We start from the raw sequence: 21,820 nt of genomic DNA, 5'->3' as shown, positions 1-21,820 counted from the left end.
ATCTTTATGGGAGCAGACTGCCACATCTTTCTCCTGCAGAGCAAAAAGTGGGTTCAAACTGACAACCTTTCAAACAGAAGTGTTAATCTCAGGCTCCACTCCAAATAATGGTGTAAATGAATCAGAATCTGCATTTTTAAGAGGTTCCAGATAATTCATGTGCACACTAAAAATTAAGAGACACTGGGCTCTAACTCATTCGATGAAAATTTGGTGCTGCCCACCTTGAGACCTTCCTTGGTCTGCATCCCATGGACACCTATTTAACCTTGTACTTCTGCATCCAGATTGAAAGGGAGGTTTTAGAACAGACTGACCGTTATTAATTTCCAATCTGCATTGCATTATTGCATATAATAACTTGATGTCTTCAGATTTCGAGTAGACTTTGGTTCTCTAATTCTGGCAAATCTAATTTGCTAAGCCTGTGCCCAAATGAAAAACAAAGAAAATTAGACTAACCAAGTTAGAGGAGGTTATAAAGCTGAACTACCATAAGATTTTCATTGCCCAGTAATAGTATAACTAAACTAGCCCAAAAAGAGAGATCAGTCAGAGATCGTGCTGACTCTACTGTTAGTCCTGAGGGAAAAAAAGTCCAAGAGATAGAGTGACAAGAACATGGAATCCATGGGGTCCGCTGGCAGGTTTCAAAGACCTGTGGGTGCTAGTCCCAGCCCATTATTCATTTGTGTTTATAATCCATCAAGTATGTACCTATACTTGAATACTGCTACTGGGGGCAATGTAAAAATGATATTATTTCTGTCCTTTGGAGCTTGTAATCAAAATTCTATGATAGCAAGTTGTCAGTGCCTCTGGTTGTAGACTAAAGTTGAAAATTAATTTCTAGCACTGTCCTAGAGAATCCATTACTAATATTTTTTAAAAAATGGCTTCTTAGATCAACATCATTCTTAAATTGGTAACTTCAACTAATGGACTAATGTTTTTTAATTGCCTTTCACTATAGTAGAGGTGGGGTGGTGAGATAGGCGGACAAAAGATGTAAAGGATAGGGTCTCAGCTTTCAAAGGTTTATTTAGCTTTTTTTTTTTTTTTGAGATAAGATGTATAGCAAAGAAAACAGTAAGAATGTAATAAAAGGCAGCATATAGCAAATTGTGTGAGACTAGATAGAAATTCTACTAATATGATAAATCCAAAGAACGTATAAAAGTGCTATGGTTGTTTCTTCACCCATTTGCTTCAGATTCTTGTCTTCAGTCTCCAAAAACCAAATAACCAAACCCACTCATAGCAGCCCCATAGGACAGAGTAGAATTGCCAACAGGGATTTCAAGGCTGTCAATCTTTAAGGAAGCAGACTGCCACACTTTTCTCCCACAGAGCAGCTGGTGAGTTCGAACCACCGGCATTTTAGTTAGGAGCTATGCGCTTTAACCCTCTGTACTAGCAGGGCTCCTTCTTCATTCTCCAGTGGATTTTTTTTTTTTTTTTTATGGTTTCTGTGGTAAAAATCTCATACAAACTCATGCAAAACTGTGGACAAAAGTAATATTATCTAAATGATTTAACTGATTCACTCATTCAGTTAATAAATGATAATTGGTTGTATGTCTTCTTTGAAAGAAACAATATTATATGCTTTGAAGCAAATATTTAAGCTTCTTTTCCCCTCAAAGAAATATCTCAAAACACTATAGCATAGGGTAAAGCTGCCAAGATTGGAAGAAAACAAATTTTATACTACCCAGATCCCTGGGACTGTTGACTCAATATTGTAGATATCTGACATTCAGTTTTTCATCAAAATAATGGAAATAACAATTCTTCCACACAAACTCACAGGTGATTGTGAGAATCTAATGCGATAATATACAGGACAGACTTAAAAGCTTGCAAGTGGCCATCTAAGATGCATCGATTGGTCCCAACCCACCTGGAGCAAAGGAGAATGAAGAACACCAAAGACACAAGAAAAAATATGAGCCCAAGAGACAGAAAGGGCCACATAAACCAGAGACTCCATTAGCCTAAGATCAGAAGAACTAGATGGTGCCTGGCTACCACCAATGACCACCCTGACAGGGAACACAACAGAGAGTCCCTGACGGAGAAGGAGAAAAGTGGGGTGCAGAACTGAAACTCTAGTAAAAAAAAAACAGACTTAATGATCTAAGACTGGAGGAACCCCAGAAGATATAACCCCCGGACTCTCTGTTTACCCAGAACTAAAACCATTCCCAAAGCCAACTCTTCAGACAAAGATTAGACTAGACTATAAGACGTAAATGATACTCGTGAAGAGTGTACTTCTTAGTCCAAGTAGAGCCATGAGATTACGTGAGCAGCTCCTGTCTGGAGGCGAAATGAGAAGGCAGAAAGGGATAGGAGCTGGTTGAACAGACACAGGAAAGACAGGGTAGAAAGGAGGAGTGTGCTGTCACATCACAGGGAGAACAACTAAGGTCACATAACAATGTGTGTACAAATTTTTGTAAGAGAAACTAACTGGAGCTGTAAATTTTCACTTAAAGCACAATTATATATACATTTATAATGTATATATACATGACAACTTTATAAACAAATAAAAGCATAAAAGGAGTTTGAAAGAAAAAAGCTAAAATATATTTTGTACTTATAAAGTGTTGACACTGAGTAATCTAGATATCCGAGTGAATACCAACCTAATGGGCTTTTCCAAAAAAAGTTCTAAAATTACTATAATCATTGTATACAAATAAACACACACAGGTTTTCAATAATTATTAAGCCACATCCCATAGCTCAAGAAATACTGGGGGAATATACTCAACACAGATTGGCTGGGTGGAAATATTTCAATGATTAAAAAGACAATAGCATGACTCAAACCTGAGAGGCATACATGATGAATGCCATAGCACCTAAGTATGTTGTGTCAAGGAAAAATTGGTCAAGGAGAAACTGCCTTTAAGCTCAAAGAAGACATCAATTCTACATGAAAGCCTTCAGGGCTGCAATTTCCGAACAACAGAGACTTCAAGAGCCCTCAGAAAGATGAGTCATGCACCGCTAAAGCAGGACACATCAGATGGCATTCAGGACTGGGAACAAAGTCTCTCTAAGTTTAAGTACTCTCTTATTTATACTGTTCCAGTAAGCTGCATTTTGCTTTCACCTGTACAGAGCCATGTGGCTTATTTTTGAAATCTATTATTGTACTCTCTAGATTCAGTATTCCATCCTGCACAACACTGAACGTTTTGTAATGGCATGAAATTTCAAAAGCAAAAGCTAAATGTCACTTAAACCAGGCTCCCCTATCACCAAGGAAGGCCAGCATTTACCCATCTTAGACAGCCTAACCTATTCTCTTTTCCAGAGAAAAGAGACCCCACCAGCTTCCATAAATATTGTGATGACTCAGCTTGGGAATTTAAGAAAACCTTGCGAAGGTTTAACTTGGGTCTTAAGCCCTGCCCTTCCTTCTTGCTCTTTTTTATTTTGCTAGTGGAAGCACTATCCACAGGTGCAAAACCTCAGCTCCCTGATTGGCCCAATCCAATCTCTTGTTGCATAAGAAATCACTTTTTGCCAGGTAATGAATATAAAGCATCAGGGCGGGCCTGTGACACAGGAGGCAACCAATGAATGTCGCACTTCCTGTAGAAGTCCAATTTCCCAACTCCTTAATCAGTCTTTTCTAATTCTCCTCGAATCAACTAAAATCAATAGCAATTATTCCTTTTTGAGATGCACGGAACGAGGAAGAGTGACAAAAGCACTAATGTTGTAATCTTAGATAATCTATTTAAACTCTGTGTGCCTCTGTTTCCTTGTCTGTAAAATGTCTGATCAGATTATTTCTTCTTAAATCAGATATTTTATGAGCAATAATAATACCTACCGTAGGCATAGGGCTGTACTGGCAATTTCACATATTATGACACTTGAGCCTTACAATGATCCTTTCAAGTTGATTGAGTAGTTATTCCAATCTCTGTTATAGAGATGGGTATTTCCAATACTCACATCTCTAAATTTCATTCCAGTTCTGATGTGCTGTGATGCTGTTTTACAGGAAAAACTGAGGCACAGATTGATTAACTAGTTTAATAAGAGCTCCCAAATTATCTTCCCAAGCCAAACACTAAATCATTTGGATTCCAGAGCAAACAATGGAATATCTTACTTTAAGAGTAAATATCACAGTTATATTTCTTTCTTTCTTCTTCTTTTTTTTTTTTTTTTTCCTTGCATTCCTGGGTGGGCACAAGCCACACAGTTCTTTTTTCCCTTCGACTGTTTATTTAGGACCGTTGCAATGAAAACAATAGGTAACTCAAGTTAAAAAAGAAAAAAATGCATGAAAATAAGATACACCCTTAAAAGATCAAATTTCAATAGCAAATGGTTTCTATATTAAGCTTGTGCCACAATAGCAATTTGTCATATCTTTACTTTGATTAATTTACTACCAAGCCACTCCCGTCGAGTCAATTTCGACTCATAGTGACTCTATAGGACAGAGTAGAACTGCCAAGGAGTGGGTGGTGGATTTGAACTGCTAACTGGTTGGCACCCAAATGCTTAACTACTGAACCATCAGGGCTCCCAATTTATATATTTCCCCTAAAAAAGTAGTCAAATAATTTTAACTACTGTCTATTTTACAAATATATATCTATTTATATAATTTAACTATAACATATCAATTCTCAATAATTTTGGGTTTTTTATATGTGATACACACACACGTGTATAAACAAAGAGCTGTTGTTAGATGCCATCAAGACAGTTCTGACTCATAGAAACCTGTGTACCATAGAAGGAAACACTGCCTGGTCCTCCACAGTCCTCCCTATCTTTGCTATACTTGAGACCACTGTAGCCACTGTGTTAATTCATCTCGTTGATTTTCCTCTTTTTCACTGCCCCACTACTTTACCAAGCATGATGTCTTTCTCCAGGGACTGGTTCCTCCTGATAACACATCCAAAGCACGGGAGATGAAGTCTTGCTATCCTCGCTTGTTAGGGGGAGTCTGGCTGTACTTCTTCCAAGAGAGATTTGTTCATTCTTCTGGCAGTCTACGGTATATTCAATATTGCTTACCACCACCATAATTCAAAGGCATCAATTCTTCTTTGATTTTCCTTATTCATTGTCCAGCTTTCACATGCGTACGAGGGGATTGAAAACCCCATGGCTTGGGTCAGCCCCACCTCTTTAAAGACACTTTAAAGAGGCCTTTTACAGCACGTTTTCCTAATGGATTATGTCCTTTGATTTCTCGAGTGCTGCTTCCATAGGCATTGACTGTGGATTCAAGTTAAATAAAATCTTTGAAAATTTGAATATTTTCTCTGTTTATCATAATGTTGCTTATTGGTCCAGTTGTGAGGATTTTTGTTTTCTTTATGTTAAGGTGTAATCCATAGTGAAGGCTGCAGTCTTTCTGCATATTACAGGTTGTTGATGAGCCTTCCTCCAATCCTGATGCCACATTCTTATTCATATAGTCCTGCTTCTCAGATTATTCGCTCAGCATACAGATTGAATAAATATGGTGAAAAGATACAACCATGACGTACATCTATCCTGAACTTAAACCACTCAGTATCCCCTTGTTTTTTTTTTTTCAAATAACTACCTCTTGGTCTGTATACATTGTTCGCAATGTTATCTGTAATTTGTTATGATCCACAAGGTATAATGCCTTTGCATAGTCAATAAAACAATTTTGAAACATCTTTCTGGGATTCTCTGATCTGTCTCATATCAGCAATATCCCTTGTTTCAAGTCCTCTTCTGGCAAATCCCTGTCAATAAACTGCTCCAACCACTTTTGAATGATCTTCAACAAAATATTACTTGCATGTGATATTAGTGATATCGTTCAACAATTTCCACATTCTGTTGGATCACCTTTCTTTGGAGTGGGCACAAATATCTATCTCTTCCAGGTGGTTGGCCAGGTAGCTGTCTCACAAATTTCTTGGCACAAATGAATGAACTCTTCCAGCATTGCACTTGTTCGTTGAAACATCCTAATTAGTATTTCTGTCAATTCCTGGATCCTTGTTTTTCACCAGTGCCTTCAGTGCAGCTTGGACTACTTCCTTCAACGTCAGTCCTTGATCTCATTGTACCTCCTGAAATGGTTGAACCTCGACCAATTCTTTTTGATACAGTGACTCTGTACTCCTTCCATCTTCTTTTGATGCTTCTTGCATCATTCAATATTTTGCCCATAGAATCCTTCAACATTGTAATTCGAAGTTTGAATTTTTTCTTCAGTTCTTTCAGCTTGGGAAATGCTAAACATGTTCTTCCTTTTTGGTTTTCTAACTTCAGATCTTTGCACATGTCATTATAATATTTTACTTTGTCTTCTTGAGCTGCCCTTTGAAATCTTGCTATTCGGCTCTTTTACTTCATCGTTTTTTCCATTCGCTTTACCTACTATATGTTCGAGAGCATGTTTCGGAGTCTCTTCTGACATCCATTTTGGTTTTGCTTTCTTTCCTGTCTTTTTAATGACCTCTTGATTTCTTCATGTATGATGTCCTTGATGTCATCACACAACTTGTCTGATATTTGGTCATTAGTGTTCAATGTGTCAAATCTGTTCTTGAGATGGTCTCTAAATTCAGATGGGATATACTCAAGGTTGTATGTTGGCTTTTGTGGACTTGTTCTAGTTTTCTTCAACTTCAGTTTGAACTTGCATACGAGCAACTGATGATCTGTTCGCAATCAGCCACTGGCATTGTTCTGACTGATGGTATTGAGCTTCTTCATTGCCTCTTCCATAGATGTAGTTGATTTGATTTCTGTTTATTCCATCTGACAGGGTCCACTTGTATAGTTACCATTTATGTTGTTGTAAAAAGGTATTTGCAATAAATAAGTAGCTGGTCTTGCAAATTTCTACCATGCGATCTCTGGCATTGTTTCTATTACTGAGATCGTACTTTCCAACTACCAATCCTTCTTTGTTTACAACTTTCACGTTCCAGTAATTATCAATTGCATGCTTGATCAATTTCAGTCTGCAGAAATTGGTACAAAATCTTTAATTTCTTCATTTTTGGCATTAGTGGTTGGTGTGTAAATTTGAGTAATAGTCTTATTAACTAGCTTTCCTTGTGGGTGTATTGATGTTATCTTATCACTGACAGTGTTGTACTTCAGAAATAAGCTTGAAATGTTCTTTTTGACAATAAATGTGATGCCATTCTTCTTCAATTTGTCATTTCTGGCATAGTAGACAATATGATTGTCTAAGTCAAAATGGCATATATTAGTCCATTTAAACTCACTAATGCCTAGGATTTCAATCTTTATGTGTTCCATCTCATTTTTGATGACTTCCAGTTTTCCTAGATTCATACTTCATACCTTCCATGCTCTGATTATTAACGGATGTTTGCAGCCATTCTCATTTTGAGTCATACCACATAAGCAAATGAATGTCATGAAAGCTTTACTACATCCACATCATTAATGTCAACTCTACTTTGAATGAGGCAGCTCCTTCCCAATCATATTTTGAGTGCCTTCCAACCTGAGGGACTGATTTTCCTGCACTATATCAGATGATGTTCCACTGCTATTCATAAGGTTTTCACTGGCCAATTTTTTTAGAAGTAGATTGCCAAGTCCTTCCTAGGTTTTCTTAGCCTGGAAATGCTGCTAAAACCTGTCTATCACGGGTGATCCTGCTGGTATTTGAAATACTGGTGGCATAGCTTCCAGCATCACAGCAACATGCAAGCCACCACAGTACAACAAACTGACAGAAGATTGGTGGTATGTATATAACTAGCATTACCTCTCATATGGTATCTATATGCATATGCATTGTAAGCCTATATATGTAAATATATATGGATTTACAATAAACATTAATATATATTGCTCTGTTTATATGTGTATAAGTATCATATGTTAGAAAAACAAAATTACTGAGATTATTTTATATATTACAGGTAAATGTATGAATTTTATATATGCATATACATATATTGTTTTGTTTTGTTTTCCAGTGAGCCTAGATGGTGCAATGATTAAGTGCTTGACTGATAAACAAAAGGTTAAGGTTCAAACCCACCTAGTGGCTCCACTGGACAAAGACCCGGCAATCTGCTTTCAAAAAGATTACAGCCTAGGAAACCCTATGGGGCAGTTCTACTCTGTCACTTGGGGTCACTATAAGTCAAAATTGACTCAGCAACACAATAAAAAAAAAAAAAAGCTTGCATATGGAAGTTTTTTTCCAAAAGCACTCTTAACTACTCAAATTATTCAGAAATTAATCCTGAAGCAAGTTCATGATGACAAATATTATAGGAAAATCATTCACAAGGCTGAAAAAGTTACCTATAACTTCATTTATACATTACATTACTTAACAAGAGTAGAAATATTTTAAGCCCTTAAAGACGCAAATGCTGTATAACATCTCTTGCATGCAGTTATTTTTGTCCTGATTTATTCTACTCCCAGGTGATGTGAATACAGGGTTAATGTCATGAAATGTAAATCAAAGTGATTGAATTGAATAAATATATCAATCTAAGAGATGTTCATCTTTTATGTGTGATGAGCTTGCTTGATAATAATCCATTCACAAACCTACATAAACCTCAAGAGAGTTTTGGGATTAAAACTTAATTTAACACTTGGCAAAGAAATGTCTTGGGCTCTTTAGAGAAAAGGTCTAAAGTAAATGCAAAGAAAGGATTACAGATCAGTCAAAGCTACGCTTTATATTTTTCCCTCTAGAGAATAAAAAAATGGAATTATTTTATTAAACAAGAAAAGGTTTATTTATTACATTATCAATTAGTTATTTTTGCTCAATAAATACTGAATACTAAATTCCAGTTCTGATGTACTATCATGCTGTTTTATAGAAAAAATTGAGGCACAGATTAACCAGTTTCATAAGAGTTCCCAAAATATCTTTACAAAACCGACACTAAATCATTTAGATTCCAGAGTGAACAATGGAATATTTTAAGAAGAAATGACAGTCATATTTCTTTTTTTTTTTTTTTTGGCATCCCTAGGTGGACACAATGTTCAAGGTAGACATTCTTTACTGTTGTTGTTATTAGGTCCCATTGAGGTGGTTCTGACTCATAGAGACCTATGTACAACAGAACAAAACGCTGCCTGGTCCTACGCTATCCTCACAGTCATTGTTATGTTTGAGACTATTCTTGAAGCCATTGTGTCAATCCATCTTGTCGAGGGTCTTACTGTTTTTCACTGACCCTCTACTTTAACAAGCATGATATCCTTTTCCAGGGACTGGTCCCTCCTGATAACATGTCCAGAGTATGTGAGACGGAGTCCTGCCATCCTTGCTTCTAAGGAGCATTCTGGTTGTACTTCTTCCAAGACAGACTTGTTCATTCTTCTGGAAGTTCATGGTAAATTCAATATTCTTTGCCAATATCATAATTAAAAGGCAGAAACTTTCCTTCGGTCTTCCTTACTCATTGCCCAGCTTTAGCATGCATATGAAACCATTGAAAACATCATGGCTTGAGTCAGGTGCATCTTAGTCCTCAAAGTAACATCTTTGCTTTTCAACACTTAAAAAAGGTCTTTTGCAGCAGATTTGCCCAATGCAATGCGTCTTTTGGTTTCTTGACTGCGGCTTCCATGGGTGTTGATTGTGGATCCAAGTAAAATGAAATCCTTGACAACTCCAATCTTTTCTCCATTTATCATGATGTTGCTTATTGGTAAAAAAAAAAAAAAAAAAAACCAAACCCATTGCCGTCGAGTCAATTCCAAATCATAGTGACCCTATTTGGTCCAGTTGTTAGGATTTTTGTTTTCTTTATGTTATAGTGTAGCCCATAGTGACTGCTTTAGTCTTTGATCTTTATGAGTAAGTGCTTCAAGACCTCTGCACTTTTAGCAAACAACGTTGTGTCATCTGCATAACAGGTTGTTAACGAGCCTTCCTCTAATCCTGATGCCCTGTTTTTCTTCATATAGTTCAGCTTCTCATCTTATTTGCTCATCATAGAGATTGAATAAATACGGTGAAAGGATACAACCATGACACACACCTTTTCCAATTTTAAACCACTCAGTATTCCCTTGTTCTGTTCGAATGACTACCTCTTTGTCTATGTACAAGCTCCACATGGGCACAATTAAGTGTTCTGAAATTCCTATTTTTCGCAATATTACCCATAATTTGTTAATGACCCATACAGTCAAATCTCTTTGCATAGTCAATAAAACACAAATAAACATCTTTCTGGGATGCTCTGCTTTCAGCCAAGATCAATCTGACATCAGCCGTGATATCCCTTGTTCCTCATCCTCTTCTGAATCTGGCTTGAATTTCTGGCAGTTGCCTGTCGATGTACTGCAGCAACCGTTTTGAATGATCTTCAGCAAAAATTTACTTTGTGTGATATTGATAGGGTTGGATACTTTCTGCATTCTGATGGATCACCTTTCTTTGGAACATGTACAAATATTGATCTCTTCCAACTGATTGGTGTCATGGATTGAATTGCATTCCTAAAAATATGTGTCGACTTGGCTAGGCCATGATTCCCAGTATTATGTTATTGTCCACCATTTTGTCATTTTATGTGATTATCATATGTGTTATAAATTCTATTTCTATGATGTTAATGAGGTAGAATTGGAGGAAGTTATATAAATGAGGCAGAACTCAATCTACAAGATTAGGTTGTGTTTTAAGCCAATCTCTTTTGAGATACAAAAGAGAAAAGTGAGCAGAGAGACAGGGGGACCTCATACCACCAAGAAACAAAAGCCAAGAGAATAGCGTGTCCTTTGGACTTGGAGTCCCTGTGCTGAGAAGCTCCTAGACCAAGGAAGATTGATGACAAGGACCTTCCCTCAGAACCAACAGAGAGGGAAAGCCTTCCACTGGAGCTGGCACCTTGAATTTTGACTTCTAGCATCCTAAACTGTGAGAGAATAAATTTCTCTTTGTTAAAGCCATTCACTCGTGGTATTTTTGTAATAGCAGCACTAGAAAACTAAGATTGTTGGCCAGATAGCTGTCTTTCAACTTTCTTGGCATAGACGAGTGAGTACTTCCAGTGTTGCATCTGTTTGTTAAAATATCTCAATTGGTATTCCGTCAATTCCTGGAGCCTTGTTTTTCAGCAATGCCCTCAGTGCAGCTTGGACTTCTTCCTTCAGTACCATCAGTTCTTGACCATATGCTACCTCCTGAAATGGTTGAAAGTTGGCCAGTTCTTTTTGGGACAGTGACTCTGTGTATTCCTTCTATCTTCTTTTGAAGCTTCTTGCATAAGATAAACTAGTTTCACGTTATAAAATCACTGTATATATTTGCCTTTTTGAAGCCATTTCTTAAATTATTAAGGCAAGAACTGACCTTTATATATAAAGGTCACATTTATTTAGTCATCCAACTTCTACAATCTATATTTTGCATACTATGCTCAGTGGCATTATATATGAGAATGCGTAAAACATTGCTCTCAAGAAATAAGCATATTATTATTTTAATATTAGTCATTGTAATATTTCCATATCTAAAGTGGAAAACTGTTCAACTTCATTATGTTATTGCAGTATTTGTTTCCATAGCAACTCTTCACTTCACAGTGTTACTAATCATAGACTCACAGCAATGGAGCATATCTTGGGAAGCATGTAATAGAATGCTCTCATTGTTTAATTAAGAAATTGAGATCCAGAATCTCAGACTCACTGACTTACCCACAGTTAGCCCAGTAGTGTCAGAGCAAGAAATATAAGGTAGGTCTTCTAATCCCCATTCCGGGATTCTTTCAATTATACTGTACTGTCTCCCACTGTTCTAAATAAACAACACTAAAATTACACAAACACACGTACACAAACACACCCCATGTATACACTGATGAATGGAGATCCAGATATCCAAGTGGTTTTATTAAGTCCACCTTTTTTAAAAGTCAACCATTTTGAATTTCTATTCAAAACCCTTTTGAATTTTTATTCATTAAGACCCAACCTTGTATGAATTTTCAGGATTACAAATAAAAATGTTATTGTCATTTTCTGTTGTTATTCTGGCATGATAATGCAAGATAACTTGTTGGCTGTGAATATGGGCCATCAAAACAATTGCTTAAAAAGAGAAAAAAACATTATCAAACAATTGTTTTGCCTTTTTAAGGTCTCAAACTGCTTTGTAGAAATTTCCATTAATTTTACTTACAGTATCTATTTTAGGAATTTAGAAATATAGCAAAAAAAAATCGAAGATATAAAGAAAATCTTTAACCAGTGATACCTAGGCCAAATACTTTATTCTTTTAATTTGTTAACCACCATAATAACAAGGAAAACAAAACACTATAAGAAAAAGTAATTCTTTTTAATCAGAAATTTATCTATAAGTAACAGATTCCAGACTCTAGACCTGTGCTGTTCAATATAGTAGCCATTAGCAACATTTGAAATGTGGCTGTCTGAATTGAGATGTGCAGTAAGTGTAAAATACATAGTTTATTTTGAATACAGTGCAAAAAAAAAAAATTGTAAAATATCTCAATAATTTTATACTGATTATATGTTGAAATGGTGATATGTATATACAGCGTTAAATAAGACATATTATTGAAATTAATGTTATCTGATCCTTTGTACTGATTAAAAAATATTTTACTTTTGTTATCGTTGAGAAAATACATAGCAAAACATACACCTATTCGATAATTTCTACATGTACAATTCAGTGACTTTGATTACATTTTTCAAGTTGTGTAACCATTGTCAACCTCATTTTCAGAGTAATTCCTCCTCCAATAACAGAAACACACTGTACCCTAAGTTTCCTATCTAATCTTTTGAGTTGCTGTTGTCAATTTGATCCCATATAGACAGATCTTAAAAGAATACAATGTTCAAGGCAGACATTGTTTAGTAGTTAAGCTAAACTACTGTTTGGTTTTAAGATTTCAGGTAATATTTTTGGTTTAAAGTGTAAGGTTTAAGAATTATCTCAGGGCAATATTTCCAGAGGTTCATCCAGCCTCCATGGCTTCATAAAATCTAGATTCCATGAGAATTTAAAATCCCACTCTTCATTTTCCCCCTTTTGATGATTTCAATGGGACTTCCCAGTTAAGTGACCTAATAACGTGTTCAGTGCTTCTGTTCTACCTCCTAGTTCATTGAGTAGTGCCTGGGGTCTTAAAAGCTTGCAAGCAGGCATTCCAGATGCAACAGTTGGTCTCTAGTCACCTAGAGCAACAGAGGAAGGAGAGTCAGGAATAGAAGGAGGATTTGGAATGTGTGGTTAATTGTCATGAACAATTGCCTCCTTTGCCACGAGACTAAAAGAACTGGATGGTGCCCAGATACCATTACTGAACATTTTGATTAAAGAGTCTTTTTTTTTATTTTAATGTGACTACTAGAAAAGACATATGTGGCTTGTATTTGTGGCTCCCATTATATTTCCATTGCTCAGCACTAGTCTAGACCATTTGCTTGCTAATTCTCCTATCAGAAATATTTCATTTCCCAGTTTCCTCAAGCCTAGAACCTACCCTACTTTATCAAATGCGACCTTCTCCTTGAACCTTTTTCTGACTTCTCCCATCAGAAAGTGATTTCTCCTTCTGTAAACTTCGATAGCATCTTTATGCTCATCCTGTCCATTCTATTCTGCCTGCATTGCTAGGATATAAATAATTGGTGAGTGGAGTCCATGTTTTATGCATGTTTGTAAACCGCACAACAACCATCATGGAGCTTTAGTAAAGCATCAGTAAACTTTTATTAGACAAGTAGGCAAATAAATTTATATGTAGTAAATATATTCACAGTTCTCTTTTGTTCAGACAAAGCCATTTTGAGAGATCATCATTTTTTGAAACAGGCCTATGACTTAGAAAGAGAATACATACCAGTTGACTCTCAGATATTGTAGAGGACGGTGAGGAGAGATTTGCCTGCAAAATATAAACATGCTGCTCATTAAATGAAATTCATACTATAGTAAAATAATATATCTATGTTTTTAAGTACAGCATTCTCCAGATTACAAAAAGGTTCCATTCCTAAGTCTGTCTTAAGTCGAATTTGTATGTAAAGTGGATCAGTTAGATACAGCGCATATCTAGTGTCAGTTAGTCAAATGTTTGTCTTACTGTATAGTAAACAGCATACCTTTCTGTGCATAAAAAAAACATTAAAGAAACACTTCCAGATATACTAAAACATCTTTAACATAATAATACAGTGATAATAATAATAATGTTTTGATACGCATCACAAAGTAACTCCCGTTTGTTGTTATGAACCATGGTATGTATCTCGATTTTTTAATACAATAGGCTTTACAGCCATTGGGTTGTAACTACGGGTTGTATGTAAGTCAGATGTTCGTAACCCAGGGACTGCTATATTCTGAAGTTCTTTTATTATTAAAGTAATCTCATGTTGGGATTTTGAAGAAATATAGAAAAGTGTAAAGGTAAAAATATCATCATGCCAACAACAAAAAAATAACTTTCAACATTTTTGGTACATTGCCTTACAATGTATTTCCTATGCATTTAATTCAGTTCACATAATAGTTTAAATGATTTGTTATATTATGCCTTTCTTCATATTTTTTACCATAAATAATATCAGATGATATCAAAAATTCTTCATTTCATAGTATTTCATTCTTTGTATTCTTTGTATTTTACTTAAACTTATCAGCATTGTTAAATATATATATTTACTTACAACAAATTGATAAAAATAATAGATTTTTCCTATAAGTATCTTTATTTAAAAGGAAAAGCAAAGATTTCATGATTTGGGAACGGAAATGATTTGGTTTTTAAGATTATTTTAAAGAGTGGGTTAATATTGTTTCTATATCCTTGGTTCTTGTATTTTAATCCACTCACCTGAACTTGATTTTCTTCATACTGAAGTAAATGCTTTGGTAGTTTTTTTGGACCTTACTGTATCAGACATTGAAAATGTTTTTATCTGTGCTCACTCTTGAATGAGAGTTCAAATGGACATAGAATTCTAGCCTACTGTTGATTATATCTCAGTATTTTGAAGATATTACCCCACTGGCTCTGGCTTCTGTTACTGCTATCCGTCTAAATGGCATAAAGCTGGTGGATCATGTGCCTTCACATTTGGTTAGCATTTAAGATTTTTCTCCTTGATGTGCCTGGGGGTGGAATTTTTTTTTTATTATTTATCGTTTGTAAGACTTGGTACATCCCTTTATGCTGAGTTCTTATATCTTGCTTCAATTCTGGAAAATTCTCAGTGAATATCTCTTCAAATATTTCTTTTTTCCCAATATACATAATCTCTTCTTACAGAACTTCTATTAAACATATGTTGGGCCTTCTCGACCCCTTCCCCATTTCTCGTAAACTCCCTTTCCTTTTATCTCTTTATGCTGCGCTCCAGATGGGTTTCATATGTAAGCCTAACAGACAACTTTCTTTTCAACTGTATGTTAACACATTTAACATGGCAATTGAATTTTAAATTTTAATGACTTTATTTTTCACTTCTAGAAATTCTATTTGGTTCTTTTTCAAATCTTGTCTTATAATATCTATAACTCTTTAAGCATTTTAAATATAGTTATTTTATAGTTCTTTTCAGAATTTTCTATTATCCTCCACGGCAAAATCTTCTACTGATTGTATCTGTGTTCTGTCCATCATGTCTACACCCCGTGTTGTTGTTTACTCATTTCATTTTTAATTTTGAGCTAATCTTCATTTGGAGTAATTTTGGTGTTGATTTCTACAGGTATCCCCAAAGCTCTGAGTTGTGAAACTATCCCTACAATGTATTTCACAATGGCCTTTGTGGGGCCCTTGGAGTTTAACTGGTTCCAGACTAGTTTTCATTTTATTTTCTCTTCCTGATATTCCTAAACTTCAAGGGTGCAGATCCCCACATCTTCAAGTTCCAGAGGCTTAGATTCCTAATTTTTCACAGATGACTCTTTTTCCACCTAAGAGTATAGAGTGGGAATGGTCAAAAGTTTACTTTCTTTTTTTCTATTCTGTACTTCATAGTCAATGTGGCCTCCTAGGCTCCTGGCTTTATGTAAAGGATTCCTTACTGCTCTTAGTGTTGTCATGGATAAAAAGTTAAAACTCCAGCAGCTGGCTCCTAGCAACTAAGTTCTGATGAACCTCAATTCCACCAGGGCTTTAGCTCCTCTTAACACTCTGGTTTGGAGTGCCTTCACAGTATTTCCAATTGCCTCATATGCAAATGAAAGCTGGACTATGTAAAGGAAGGCCAAAGAAGAACCGACATATTGAATTGTCGTGTTGGTGAAGAATATTGAATATACCATGGACTGCCAGAGAATGAACTAATTAGTCTTAGAGGAAATAAAACCAGAATGCTCCTTAGAAGTCAGGATGGCAAGACTTTGTCTTGTTTACTTTGGACATGTCATCAGAAAAGACCAATTTCTAGAAAAGGGCATCATGTTTGGTAAAATAGAGGGTCAGGGAAAAAGAGGGCAACACTCAACGAGATGAATTGACACAACAGCTACAACAGACTCAAACATATCAATGTTTGTGAGGATGGCACAGGACTGGACAATGTTTTGTTCTCTTATACATAAGGTCACTATGAGTTGGAAACAACTAGACAGAAATTAATAACAACACTTCCTTTCTGGCACCAAGAGATTTCTCTTTTTTTTTTTTTTTTTAGGTTTGGTTATATCCATTTTAATAGTTAAGTTTTATCAAGCATTTCTGCAGTTAGGTGGGAGGTTAAGCTTCCACCTCAGCTCAGCTTGTGACTTTAACAGGAAGGCTCAACACACAGATACATAATTATGAATATGTGTGGTTAAAATATGACAAAATGTCTTCCTAATATATTTCTAAAGGAGCCCTGGTGGTGCAGTGGTTCAAACCCACCAGCTGCTGCACAGGAGAAAGATGTGGTAGTCTGCTTCCATAAAAGATTTACAGCCATGGAAATCCTATGGGGCAGTTCAGCTCTGTCCTATAGGGTCGCTATGAGTCGGGATTGACTCAACTGCAGTGAGTTTGGTTTGGTTTGGAATATATTTCTATTCTTTTTGAAATCTCAAGTATTTTCAGAGCTTATTATAGATGCATCAATGTTGTTTTTACTCTCTGGAAGATGAATGATAACTAAAAACTAAAAACTTATTTTGTTCTTATGGTATCACCAAGTATGTAGGCGTGTGAATCACCAAACATAATAACAAGGCACCTACAATCCTCCTCACACTGTGTCCCACCTTGTTTGCTTTTGGTTTCTTGACTCATGCTATCCTTCACAGGCACTGTCACTGCTTTCTGACATTCCTGGTTGTTTTACAGCAGCAAGATGTCTTGGCTAAGTGCTCTCATCTCTAATAACTGCGGGCCAGGTTATATGCACTAAGGTTTATGGCTATTCTGTGCTGCAGAAAATTGTTTTCCAGAATGTCATCACAGTGTTTTCCCACTTCACCTAGAGTTTGGTTTTTAGCCTCATGATGTAATGTTGGTAATAATAGTGATTTCTTCTAAAATCTTAGTTTTTCTTTTTAATGAATGCTTGGCATCATGGATTTAATAGTGTCCCAAAAAAATATTTGTCAACTTGGCTAGGTCATGACTCCCTTGTATGATTGTATGATTGTCTACCATTTTATCATCTGATATGATTTCCCTATATATTGTAAATCCTATCACTATGATTCAATAAGATGGACTAGTGGCATTTATATTGATGAGGTCTACAAGATTAGATAGTGTCTTAAGCCAATCACTTTTGAGATATAAAAGAGAGAAGCAAACAGACAGACATGGAGACCTCATACCAACAAGAAAGCAGTGCTGGGACCAAAGCACATGAGGTTCCTGTACTGAGATGCGCCCAGACCAAGGGAAGATTGATGACAAGGGCCTTCCTCCAGAGCCAAGACAGAGAGAAAGCCTTCCCCTGGAGCTGATGCCCTGAATTTGGACTTACTTGATTTTGAGAGAATAAATTCTTCTTTGTTAAGGCTGTCCACTGTGGTATTTCTGTTTTAGCGGCACTAGATGACTAAGACAGAATTTGGTGCCAGGAGTGGGGTGCTGCTCTAACAGATACCTAGAATGTGGAAGCTGTTCTGAAACTGATGGGATAGAGGACTGGCAGCAGCAAAGGAATGGCAGCAGAAGACTGGAAGCAGCAGAAAACCAGCAGCAGCAGATAGTCAGCAGCAGCAGAACAAAGAGACCAGCGCCAGACAGCTGTGGAGCCAACCCATGGAGCGAGAGGGCTTAGTGCTTGTGCGCAGGACCCTTCCTGGTAGAGTAGGGTGCGTCTGGGTACTTATTAGTAGAGCTAGGCTTGCTGACCCTCAGAGTGAGAGAGCTGAGTACTTTCCAGCCAAAGTTTACTAGTGGAGTGGGGTGCCTTCAGGTGCTTATTGGTGGAGCTACAGAGCTTTGGAACACTTGCTCCAGCAAGGCAGATGCAGGCGTGAGACCCAAAGGGCTGAGAGGCCAAGGAACCAGGAAGCAGAAGCTGAAGAGACAAGGAACACAGGAAGTCAAGCTGCCTCAGTCTCAAAAGGTATGGCCTGGACCTCTGGGGTATCAAAGGGTGGACCCACGGTCTCTAGTGTTTCTAAGGGTGGAGTTGCCACTCAGACAGTCTAGGAGAATGGTGCACCTAAAGCCGAGGGTGTAGAGTTGCCATCAGGTGGAGCTGAAGCCCAGGGCTGAGAGGACTCCACTTGGAATCCAGAGAGTGTGGTGAATATCTAGAGTCTGGAGGACAGGGCTACTGTGTAAATTGTCTCAGAGAACAGAGGATTATTTTCAAGCCTTGATGGCCAATGTAATGTGTTCTGCTAACTTGCTTGGTGACTGTTATGCCTACTTTCTCTCCAACTTCTCCCATTTGTAATGGAAATGTCTAGCTTGTGCTTGTTCTGCCATTGTACTTTGGATGCAGATAACTTGTCTTCTGGATTTCACGGATGAAGAGGAATTTTTGGATTTTGGACTTCGAATTGAATTAAGACTTTTGGTATGATACCATGGGGTGAATATGTTTTGTATGTGTCAAGGGCGTGAATTTGGGGGGACCAAAGGGTGGAATGTCATGGATTGAACTGTCTCGCAAAAATCTCTATCAAGTTGACTAGGTCATGATTCCCTTGTATGACTGTATGATTGTCTACCATTTTATCATCTGATGTGATTTCCCTATATGTTGTTAATTGTATCACTATGATATAAGATGATGGATTAGCAGCAATTATATTGATGAGGTCTATAAGATTAGGTAGTGTCTTAAGCCAACCTCTTTTGAGATATAAAAGAAAGAAGCAAGCAGACAGACATGGGGGCCTCGTACCAACATGAAAGCAGTGCCAGGAGCAGAGCACGTGCTTTGGACCTGAGGTTCATGTGCTGAGATGCTCCCAGACCCAAGGAAGACTGATGACAAGGACCTTCCTCCAGAGCCAACAGAGAGGAAGACTTCCCCTGGAGCTGACACCCTGAATTTGGACTTTCAGCCTACTGGACTGTGAGAGAATAAATCTCTCTTTGCTAAAGCCATCCACTTGTGGTATTTCTGCTGTAGTAGCATTAGATGACCAAGACACTTGGTTATTACAATAATGAGAGAATTCTCTATGAATTTCCTAAGTTAAATGAATAGCTTCTGTGAAATATGCTACACTAATGTGAATATCTTGACCGAAATAAAATTTGGCTAATGTTTTATCTCAATAATTACAGGAAAGAAGAGGTTATATCTTTAAAATACAGAATTTGCACAATTTAACTATACTACTTTTTTTAATAACTAATCAATGTATTGTGCTAGATAATGCTACTATTTAGGCTAAAAAGACAGTGCTCAAGCAAATATATTAAATTAGGGAAAACATAAAAATCTTTGTGTTCAATCTTCCTAAGTCCCAATCATAGAACTATTTCTTTATTGGGAATCGTGACATAACAATCAGATGCTTTAGACAACCCCAGCATATTTTTTTTCCATCTTAAATACTTCATTTCATTTTTATGAGAGACAAATTTTAGAGAAAGGATCAAATTAAATGTGAACCCCCAGAGTTGAGTGCATATTTCTAAAGGTAATTGTGGATCTTTCCCAAAGAGCAAGAATAATGGCTTGTTCGTATTGTCTCTAAAATAGCCAGGTTCTTTCAACCAACAACCCAACCAATAAAATGCTTTGAGAGGCCTCCCTATGCTTTCCTAATAAAGGTTAACATTGTTTATTAAATGTGCCATCTATAGTTACATTATCAACGTTGTAGCAATTACTTTTCCAAACAATGAGGAAATTTTAAGTTGGGAGAACTGAGGTTGGAACAGCAGAAGGTGGGAGGAGGATGCTACATTTGAACACCTGCCAAACGGTCATTTAATCTGAAGTGGAGAAACAACTTGAGATACCTAAAAATAAACTTAGAACTGGATTTGAACAACATTACATTTTTTGGTCATTTGCATCTAGCCATATTAATAATGTCTATGAAGAACATTATTTGAAATAAATGTAAGAATGGCTCTTGTGTGAAACAAAATCACATAAACTATGCTCTCTAGCTCTTGACATAATTTAAAATATGAAAGAAAGAAAAGTGAGAAAGATGTGTGAGGGGGTGTGTGTGAGAGAGAGAGAGAAAGAGAAGGAAAGAGAGAAGGGGAATTTTAGCCATTATATAATTAAAATTTTTTTAACTAACAGATTAGTAAAAAAAAAAATTGTAAAAGACAAAACTTGTTTTTTCGAGTGAAATCTGTTAAAGAATTAGGTTATGTGAGAAGTAAAAGAGTGACAGACTAAGGAAAGAAATGAGAATTTTAAATACACTGCAAAATCAATTACAACCCAAAGCCACCACTTATGCCAAACCAGCTTTGGAGAAACACACTTTCCTCTCCCAAGGAATGATGCCTGAGGCATAGAAAATACATAAAATGAGCTTCTTAATTGTTGTCTAGAGTTGCTTTCTCTTATAATCTCTGTAGATTTCCCCTATTCTCGACAACCATTCTTTTGCCTTACATCACTCTAGCAGACAACTTCTTGGGAAATTGGGACAAAATCAAGTTGTAGCTTAAAAAAATCATCCAATGGGTTTCTGTATCCTTCTGCACTCTGTAATCCTACTTTTGCCATGCTCTTATCTCTTTCAGCAGTCACGTCCCTCCCACCTGAATATACATCAGTTTCAACATTGTTAAGATGCTTTGCTTCTATCCTTTCTCTGTTGAAACTGTCTTTAGTCTTCTTTTCTCAAGGTTCAAAGAGCTCTAATCAGCAATAATGTATTAATTCTGTTATTTCTTCCAGCCAAGGCTGATCTACAGGTAGGCAGAAAGACAACAATCAAAACATTAATTTAGCACCTAAAAATCACTGAGCACTGAGTTTGGCATTGAGATGATACAAACTCAGAAAATGATAACTCATTGTCTTACCCCTAACCTAGAGAGTCTTTGGGTTATGTGCACATAGGCACTACTCTCAGAAGAATGGATTCCATGATGAGCATCTTAGACACCACATCCATGAGGACATATTATGAAGCATTTTATCCTCTTTGCTTTACGCTGTTTATTCTTACTATCTGTATACCTTACCCCATATAAGTATCTCATTAAATGCCATTTTCTAAGTTTATAATATGCCTCCAAAAGATATAAATATAAAAGGCAGATTTGGAGGTACTTAAAAAGTTCAGTGTTTTAAGCTTGATTCCAGCTGACCATGAACATAATTGTTAGACAGAATGAGTGGGCATAGGTAACCAGTGATAGCCATAGTTTATATGTACAAATGA

General features: G+C 36.6%; 1 protein-coding gene across 1 annotated transcript in view; it reads right to left on the bottom strand.

Annotated features, from left to right (window-relative positions):
• Positions 1-21,820, bottom strand: part of MLIP (muscular LMNA interacting protein) — a 147,915-nt gene that overhangs the window by 65,744 nt on the left and 60,351 nt on the right. Inside the window, exon 11 of the mRNA XM_023544748.2 lies at positions 13,890-13,934. Within this exon, the coding sequence (XP_023400516.2) occupies positions 13,890-13,934 (45 nt within the window). The remainder of the gene's footprint in view (positions 1-13,889; positions 13,935-21,820) is intronic.

This window comes from Loxodonta africana, chromosome 1 (genome assembly GCF_030014295.1).
Source record: "Loxodonta africana isolate mLoxAfr1 chromosome 1, mLoxAfr1.hap2, whole genome shotgun sequence".
Lineage (NCBI taxonomy): Eukaryota > Metazoa > Chordata > Mammalia > Proboscidea > Elephantidae > Loxodonta > Loxodonta africana.
This window is presented reverse-complemented; position numbering and strand designations above follow the sequence as displayed.